The following is a 9903-nucleotide window of genomic DNA, read 5'->3' on the forward strand; positions in this document are numbered from 1 at the left end:
TGCACCTGATGCGTTCGCCGTCGCGCATGCGTCGTTTTTTCCTAAACGGGACATAATAGGATACGCGAGTTTGTGCGCCCATGCCGTTGCCTGGACTCTCGTATGCCGGATGTCGGCTCGGTCGTTACCTCCGCCTTCTTACACGTTTCCCGCAGAGTGTCACCCGCTCTCGGCTGCTTACCCGAAGTGAGCGGCTGCAATGGCGGCTCCGGAATCAAGCAAAAAATTCAGTTTTCCCTTAGTTGCTTCTCGCATCGGAAGAGTGACGAGGTCTAGATTAGAATTCTTATCCGCTTTACCTGTCACTTGAGCTACTCGGTACTCGAGCGCGCGTCGCGTCTTATGCTTTCTCGGTTTCTCTTGTTGGTCGCTACTGCTGCTGCGGCTGCTGCTGCTGCTGCTGTCGCTATATGACGTTTCATCATCCGGCTCCAGGGTCTTATTTCCTCGACTCTTTTCTGTCGCATTTATCGTTTTCTTGTCCCGTGCATTATATTTAGATTGGCGAGTCCGTTCCTTTTCGGATCGTCCGTTCAGTGACCAGCAGTATTCCTTTTTGTGTCCTGCTTTCTTGCAGTGGGAGCAATATTTCTCAACGGTATTTATTCCGCTGGGTTTTTCTGCTCTCGGGAGAGAATATCTATCGGCGTATTGGCTAGTGCGGCATTCTTGTCCGAGCTTTCCGCATTTATGGCATTTAACTCCGACGCTTCGAGCTTGTCGGGTTTGCTCTTGACCGTTTTTGCTTCGGTCGGTATTATATGTCGAGCGCTGAGGAGGTCCTTTCAATTTCTCCTCGGACGTGGCGCCCAAAATTGCCGCTGTGAGGTTAGCGTAATTTCGTGATCGCACGATAGTTTGAATGTCTTCTCGGAGTCCTAACTGAAAATTTTCTAGCGCTAGTTACTGTATCGTATCTAATATCGCTTTTTTTTTTATCCGAGGAATGTCCACGGCCTTCGATCATAGACTGATAGAGTTCCATTGATAATTTGTCTACATGGAGTCCGTATTCTCTCGCGCTTTCGCCTTGCTTTTGCTGAAGCATATTAAATTCTCTCTGAATGTGCGTGGTGCTTCGCTTTGCTAAATAGCACATTTCTATTTCCTGCTTCAATTGAGCAAAAGAGTGTATGTCTCGCGTTTGGAAATCGTACATTGCCTTTCCCGTTAATTTCGTGCAAAGTATAGCTTTTAACAACGATTTTTTCTCACAAGGGAACCTCGCGAAGTGGAAAATTCTGATTTTAATATAACTTTCCACACATGTAGGGGGAGTAAAAAGATGAATTTAGATATTTTTTATAGCTGCCCAAAAACGGTTTTAAGGGGTGAAACCATTGCTCATAGTAGAGCGGTTTTTTGCTTTTCTCGATATATCTCGAAAAATATTTGAGATATCAAAAAATGTTTCTTATAAAAGTTTTACAGTAAAATCTCTTCTATTCGACAACATTAATAATATTTTTTTAAAATAATTTTTTAAACAAAATTTTGATTAAAAATTAAAAAAAAATTTTTTTTTTGATATTTTATTAATGTGGTTGAATAAAGATGTTTTTACCATAAAACTTTTATTTGAAACATTTTTTGATATCTTAAATACTTTCCAAAATATATCGAGAAAAACAAAAAGCCGCTCTACATATAAAGGGTGATTTCACCCTTTAGAACCATTTTTTGGCATCAACAAAAAATTTCTAAATTCATCTTTTTACCCCCGCCCCTCCTACATGTGTGCAAAGTTTTATAATAAGAACATTTATGTGTATTTAACCGCAACGAATAAATTTTTTTAAAAATTTATTTATTTTTACATCTCTTATTTAAAAAAATATCTGTTGCGTGCGTTATTTAATAAAATTGTAAAATGAAGATAATTTTATCCTGAATGTACTTATAATTCTTTAAACAATATTGTAACAATTTTAAATATGAAAAATTACTGCAAAATATCTTTACGTACAACGTATGTGACTATCTTCACGTACAACGTACGTGATTATCTTCACGTACAACGTACGTGACTAATCTGCATTGCGATTAGACATAAATGAGCGATATGCACCTAATACAATATACTGTGATACCTAACAGAAGCGATTATATTATACCACGTGTATATCGTTCATTTACGTGAAAATATGCAATATGATGTACGTGTAATATATAAACAATATGATCATATTGCAATGTGTATATTGTACAACGTGCAATGTACACGTGCATATCGCTCATTTACGTCTAGTGTCGCAATGTAATATGTAATCACACACGTTATACGTGAGAATATTTTGCAGTAATTTTCCATACTCGGAAGATTCTGATATAAAGAAGATATAAATAAGATGATAAGGCTCTATATAAGTCGGAAATATTGCGCATAGTTTTAGTATAAGTGCCCACGAGTTTAACAATTCATACAAGTGTAAAAGATTGTCAAAAATTTTAATTCAGAAAAAGTGCATATTTTTAGCTTAACAAACCAAAATGTTACGTGTAAATCCTGCGAATGTTCTCAATATGTTAATGGTTTCATTCCAAATTTCAAATATTCCACAAACACCTACAAATGATAAAGAAATTGAATTGCATGATACTATAAAGAATATTATAAAAAATTCAATGGATGACATATCATTTGCTATGCAGACCGACACTACATTAGAATTTGAGAATTATTGGGACTTACACGATGCAGAATTTGTCGCAGCTGACGAAATAGAAGAAGTAGAAGAACTTGATGAAGATGAGGGAGAAGATAGTTGTACAGTGGAAGAATACGAAGTTGTAAATAATAACTATAAACGAAAAGCTGTTGAATTCTGGAAAAGTGGAAAAAAGGGACGTTACAGTTTATCATCAGTCCAACATCGGTTTATGCCCGATTTCTTCACCTCTAGATAAGTTCTAGATAACTTTATCCAACAGATATCTCCCAGAATCGGTTTTCTTCACCTCTGTAAAGTTGGTATCCGACGGATAAAGTTATCCTCTACCCGAAGTAGCGGATATCTGGCAGATATTAATTTCTGGCAGATATTGTAACCTAAAAAGTTACAGTTGTAACCTAAACAGTTGCTGTTTTGAGAACGCTTGTGAAAAGACAAACATATAATAATGGATTTGCTCGTGGATCTTATTTTTGAATCTGATGATGATATTGATGATAATGATGAATTTGTCGAAAGAAGACCCTATGTAATAAGAAATAAACCGAACAATTTTCAAGTGTGGGATGACAAAGAATTTTTCGATCGATTTCGTTTGAAAAAGGATACAGTACTTGAATTGTTGCATGCAATTGAAGACCGACTGATAATACTCCGGAACAAGTATGATTCTGTTCGAATAATAAAGTTAATTTATGAGATAATGATGTATTATTACTTAACGAGTAGTTGTTGATTGAAATTTTTTTAATGTAATTATAGGTCAAGATCATTGACACCGATCAATCAGTTGTTGTTAACGTTGAGATTTTATGCCACGGGCAATTTTCTGCGTGCCTGCGGTGATTTTAGTGGAGTAAGCATTAGTACAGCTTCCCGAGTCATCGCAAAAGTATCCATGGCCATAGCTTCGTTATCAGCAACAATGATCAATATGCCTCAATCTAATGTGGAAATTCGTACAACGCAACAGGCATTTTATGATATGTACAAATTTCCAAGGGTAATTGGATGCATCGATGGAACCCATATTAGAATACAATCTCCCGGTGAGTTTATAAAACTATGAAATATAAATTATGAACTGTAACAAAATATATAAACTATGTAAACTGAGAATACTGTATTTACTGTACTTACATTAAGTTCACAAAATAATTTTGAATTCTTATTTACTCCTTTTAAGCAATGACATTCATAAGAAATATTTTTAGGAGGTGAACACGCAGAAGAGTTTAGAAATCGAAAAGGATTCTTTTCTCTTAATACCCAAGTTGTTTGCGATCACAATATGAGAATTATTGACGTTGTGGCTAGGTGGCCGGGTTCTGTTCATGATGCTACAATCTTTCAACACAGTCGACTACGCCGAAGATTAGAAGAAGGCGAGTTTCGTCCGGGAATATTACTTGGAGATAGTGGATATCCAATCAAGAAATATCTTCTTACTCCTCTTTTGCATCCAACTACTGCAGCAGAAAATAGTTACAACAGTGCTCACATACGAACGAGGAATATTGTTGAACGGGTATTTGGAGTTTGGAAGCGTCGATTTCCAGTTTTAAGTTTAGGTATGAGAGTTAAAATAAGGACTGTGCAAGACATCATCGTAGCTACAGCAGTTCTACACAACATAGCCAGAAATAAAAACGAAGAAGAACCTCCTGCATATGTAGATTTACCTGACGAGGAAATTGGAAATGGCAACTGGAATCAACGAGAAGTTCAAGTGGGAGATAATAATGTCAGACAAGCACTCATCGATGAGTATTTTTCAAGGTAAATTTAATGTTTTTAACGAAAGTATAAAATATTCATGTTTTAAACTAAAAATATTTATGTTTTAAACTAAAAATAACTTTTTGATGAGTATTTTTCAAGGTAAATTTAATGCTAAATTTAACGAAAGTATAAAATATTCATGTTTTAAACTAAAAATATTCATGTTTTAAACTAAAAATAACTTTTTTGTATCTGATCTTTGTTATGTAATATCTTACAAAGCTTCTTTATATATAATCTTTTCTTTATATATAATCTATTCTACGGAATATCACATAACTTCTTTGGCACTTTACAGAAATGTATCACTCTTATTTTGTAGATTACGCAACTAGAACCTGCCTAACGGTTATTCCAAGTGGTGCCATATGGTCCATTATTAATTACTGCAAATAAAGAGTATCATGTTAACAAATCTATTATACTACACGAATTGTATATTGTACAAATTATCATGGAAATATACTTACTAATCATCATCAATAACCTCGTCATTCTCGTCATTCTCGTCATTCTCGTCAATTTCGGATTTTGTGTTGAATTTATGTAGTGTTTGTCTCTTAATCTGCGCATCCAACTTTAAATTTTCGATTGTCAGTTTCGTAATTTTTGACTTATCTTCTATTTCTTGCACTAATAATTTTTTTTGTAACACCAAGAGTTCGTTTCTCAACTGCAAGTTCTGTTCCGTAATTTGAGGATTTTCAGTAAACGGCTTGGTCCGTTTGTTTTTAAAAATAAACTTAGCATCAGTTCCTACAATGATTAATTATGGTTGTAAATTATTTCTTTTGATATTCTGTGATATTTTATACCTTTTCGTTTATTAATCTCGCGAACAGAATCCACAGCATCGATTTTCTTTTCCATGTGGGGTTTTTCGGTATTCGCCGATTTTTCTACAAAAACACATTACGTTTAATACTTTTCTTAATATTCCTTAAGAAAGGGGTTCTTAAGGACTCTTTCTAACATCTTGTGAGATTGTCAAAGGCGAAAAATGACAGGCTGAGAATTCTTGAATGCTATTTTCAAATAAAAAAATATTTGCATAAAATAACACTTTAGATCACTTCAGCATACTTTAAAAATATTCCGAGCACTATTCTCTTTCCTTGACAGTTAATAAACAGCCGTAAAATGAATGTAATACAAGCCTAGCCACGCGCATAAACCTGCATTTGTATTATATTCATTTTATGGCTTTATGGTTTATTAACTTTGAAGGGAAAGGAATAATGCTCCGAGTATTTTTGAAGTATGCTGAAGTAATGTGGTGTTATTTTATGCAAAAATTTTTTTATTTGAAAATTGCATGCAAGAATTCTCAACGTGTCACTTCTCGCCACTGACGTTACGATCTCACAAGATGTTGGAACGGGTCAGGAACCTTAATATTTAAATGATGCAAAATTAAAACAAAATCTTTACCTGAACTTATTAATGGCGCTTTAGGTACTCCCACATTTTCTTTGCCAACATTTTTTGTTCTTTTCAAAAACTGAAAAATATCTTTATAAAGTGTTAAAATAAAATTCATATTGTTTTCCAGATCAATGTTAATACTTTCAATAACTAACCATCATTTTCGTCGTCTACAAACAAAATATCTGCATCCGCGATATTAGGTTCTGATTCTAAAAGAAAATGTAATATTGTTACGAAAAAAATCTGACCACTTACAATTAAACATTTAATAGCATTACAGATTATTAACCACCTTCTTCTGCATCCTGTTGTGTCGTCCACTGTGTTGAACCACTTTGACCTGGCTCTGAAAGAAAATGAGATACTGATAACGTGATATGTTATATGAAAATGTTTTTCTTATTTCATTTTTCTGCTATTATAGAGTGTGGTAATTACCTGCATACTGTGAGTCTTTATCAAATCTGGACTGGAGACCCACCATGGTGTTTGGTGTCAATGATAATATTTTTTCCTCACAGGGAGTCAAAGGCACTGGGCACTGACCACCACCAGTTTTCGTTTGTTCGCTTTTGAGCAACGAGCATTTTTTGCGGATATTTTTTTTTACCGTATCATATTTTGCACGAATTGTTTTTGTGGAGCGAGGAAAATTTCCCGAAACAGCATTAAATTCGTTGCAAATTTTTTCCCAAGCTTCGTTTTTATCTTTCCACGTTGTTGCATCGGTTCTTTTATTTTCGACTATATGTTTATATTTTAATGTAATGTCGATTAACAAATCGACCTCAGTCTTTGTAAAATTTGCTCCTCTTTTCTCCATTTGAGCCATTTGATAATTGTTTTCTTCAAGAGACCGTAACGTAAGAAACCGGGCATTAATCGCAAAACACACAATTATAACCTCACCTCGCTTATTCGCTGACAGAACGGTATATTCGCGGACAATACGGTGTAATTTATAGTAACATTCTAGTACCTTTTGTGTCGAAAGTGTTGCGTATTGACCGGAAGTATAGCATTCAAAGAATAGCTATTCGTTAGATACGTAACCAGAGGTTTCAATGAAGAAAACTAATTTTAAGTTATCTAACGGATATCTTTATCTGGAAGATAGCTGTTAGGAGGTGTGAAGAAATCGGGCATTAGAAAGGTAAAGTCCTTGCCGCAGCTGTATAAATGGGAACTCTCCCTACAAAGAGGTGGTACTCATAGAGAAAAACTATTATACATTTCTGAATACGTCTTGAACAAATTCAAAGACGCTAACGACAAAAACAGTATTATGCATGATATAGATCTGCGACGATGGGCGCTGGAAGCAAAAGAGAAAATTAATCTTCCTCATTTTAAAGCAGGAGCAACATGAATATTAAATTTTAAAAGAAAACACGCAATAGTGTCAAGGAAAATAACAAAATTTGTAAACCATTCATCCAAGAAAAATCAAGAACAATTACAAATTGCGTGCCAAGATTTCATAGGCTCTGTAAAATCATTTATAGATGTTTTTGATGTACAAAATACATATAATGCAGACGAAAGTGGATTTAATTTGGAAGTACATTCAGGCAGAACGTTAACGACACAAGGTGTTAAAACAGTCGAAAGTGTAGTTCAATCACTATCAGCAATGACACACAGCTACACCATTATGCCTACAATTTCTGCAAGTGGACAATTACAATCACCTCTTTATTTGGTATTGAAAGAGGCCAGTGGAAGTTTTGGACCACGCGTAGAAGCGACTTTGTTCAGGCCTGCAAATATTTTCATCGCAGCATCGAAATCAGGCAAACTGACTACACAACACTTTCAATCTTGGTTCACAAATGTTTTTTTACCCGCAACTGGAAGTTTCAGTGTGTTATTACTAGACTCTTGGAGCGGACATTGTCCTGCGAACTTACAAGAGTTTATGCCATCTAAAGATAAAGATGTACGGATTTTAACAATACCAAAAAAAACCACAGCAATGATTCAACCTCTTGATGTTTATGGGTTTAGAGTATGGAAGAACTTTGTGAGGACATTTAGTGATCGCGTTACATTGTTAAATTATGATATCAATTTACATTTAAAAAATAATATCATTAAATTACAATCCTTAACGCATATACAGCTGTCCCCTCCACGATTCCATAATCTTTTTAAATACGCTTGGTTCAAAAGTGGCTATATCGACGTACGGCCACCACAGTTTGAAAATCCAGTAGATTTTTGTTTCTCTGGAAAAGATATACAAGAAATACCACGCTGTTCCATATGTGATGCACCTGCCATAATACGTTGTTCCTGGTGCAAAAAATATTTTTGTATCCATCATTTCTTTGAGGAATATCATGATTGTAAATACTATGAAATATAAGAATTGTTCGTAAGTAAAAGATATTGTTATCTAGATAATTATAATATTTATTACTAATATTTGTAATAAATATTCTTATACATTCTAGGGAACGCTGTCAACACGTATGGTCTTATGGGGAATATCATCAATAGGGTCCGGACGTTCGGGCACGAAGACCGGGCATAAGAACCGCTGCGCGCTCGCCCCACCATCAAGTCTGGTCGCCGAGCGTCGCGCGTTGGAGCGAGCCTCGCGAGATCTACTATCGCGAGATCTAAAACTAATATTTTATAAAACACACACACGCACGCACACACAGATGAATAAATTTAGAAATTTTTAGTTAGCGCGAAAATTGTTACGATATTGTTTAAAGAATTATAAGTACATTCAGGATAAAATTATCTTCATTTTACAATTTTATTAAATAACGCACGCAACAGATATTTTTTTAAATAAGAGATGCAAAAATAAATAAATTTTTGAAAAAATTATTTGTTGCGGTTAAATACACATAAATGTTCTTATTATAAAACTTTGCACACATGTAGGAGGGGCGGGTGTAAAAAGATGAATTTAGAAATTTTTTGTTGATGCCAAAAAATGGTTCTAAAGGGTGAAATCACCCTTCATACGTAGAGCGGCTTTTTGTTTTTCTCGATATATTTCGGAAAGTATTCAAGATATCAAAAAATGTTTCAAATAAAAGTTTTATGGTAAAAACATCTTTATTCAACCACATTAATAAAATATCAAAAAAAAATTTTTTTTAATTTTTAATCAAAATTTTGTTTAAAAAATTATTTTTAAAAAATATTATTAATGTTGTCGAATAGAAGAGATTTTACTGTAAAACTTTTATAAGAAACATTTTTTGATATCTCAAATATTTTTCGAGATATATCGAGAAAAGCAAAAAACCGCTCTACTATGAGCAATGGTTTCACCCCTTAAAACCGTTTTTGGGCAGCTATAAAAAATATCTAAATTCATCTTTTTACTCCCCCTACATGTGTGGAAAGTTATATTAAAATCAGAATTTTCCACTTCGCGAGGTTCCCTTGTCGGTGGGATTAATTTCGTTCATCGCATAGGTGCTTGCGTTTAGGAATTTTTGTACTTGACTGCGCGAAGTTCCGTCGATTTCCGGAATCATATCAGTGTTGTTCCTCGGACTGCTTTTTCTCGCGCATGCGCGAGGAATTTCCCCCTCCACTACGCACACAGAGTGACGCTCGGTCTATCGGTGTGTCGGCAGCGCTCGGCAGTGCCGAACGAGAGGGGGAATATCCCTCCTTGTCGCTCTCACTTAGCTCGCGCGATCGACGATGTTTTTACGCTGGAAATGCTTTCTCGGTATCTCGGCGTGAATCTGAGTTGCCGGTGCACGATAACCAAAGAGCGATCTTTGGAATAATGTAGAGATGATGTAAAAATGATTAATAAACATAAAAAAATTGTAATAAAAAAGTATGTTGATAATTCTTGCAGAAATTTTCATGCTTTGACCCTGACCTATACCCCTATTATTTTGACAATTCTTTTTTGACAAAAATTCCGTAAAAAAGAAGACACGTATTTTTTGTTTGGCCTACGATTAATATTTCCGAGTGTAATATTGGTAAGAAATTGAATTTGTCGGTAACTGTTACTTTTAAGTTAATTAATATC

General features: G+C 34.7%; 2 protein-coding genes and 1 pseudogene across 2 annotated transcripts; 2 read left to right on the forward strand and 1 right to left on the reverse strand.

Moving 5' to 3' along the window:
- Nucleotides 1-2424: 2424 nt before the first annotated feature.
- LOC139783024 (uncharacterized) lies at nt 2425-8421 on the forward strand (annotated as a pseudogene).
- On the forward strand, nt 3121-4940 carry LOC139783026 (putative nuclease HARBI1). The gene is made up of 4 exons (XM_071722149.1): nt 3121-3335; nt 3435-3721; nt 3887-4451; nt 4777-4940. The coding sequence occupies exons 1-4, from the start codon at nt 3121-3123 to the stop codon at nt 4787-4789; spliced, it is 1080 nt and encodes a 359-aa protein (XP_071578250.1). The 3' UTR covers nt 4790-4940.
- LOC139783025 (uncharacterized) lies at nt 4459-6820 on the reverse strand. The gene is made up of 7 exons (XM_071722148.1): nt 6321-6820; nt 6175-6228; nt 6035-6091; nt 5886-5966; nt 5270-5353; nt 4925-5210; nt 4459-4840 (listed from the first exon to the last, which is right to left on the reverse strand). Exons 1-7 carry the CDS (start codon nt 6712-6714, stop codon nt 4834-4836), a joined length of 963 nt encoding a protein of 320 aa, XP_071578249.1. The 5' UTR covers nt 6715-6820; the 3' UTR covers nt 4459-4833.
- Nucleotides 8422-9903: the final 1482 nt, after the last annotated feature.

The sequence above is a fragment of the Temnothorax nylanderi genome, unplaced genomic scaffold (assembly GCF_030848795.1).
Source record: "Temnothorax nylanderi isolate EJ_2023f unplaced genomic scaffold, tnyl_v1.0 TNYL_tig0462_pilon, whole genome shotgun sequence".
Classification (NCBI taxonomy): domain Eukaryota; kingdom Metazoa; phylum Arthropoda; class Insecta; order Hymenoptera; family Formicidae; genus Temnothorax; species Temnothorax nylanderi.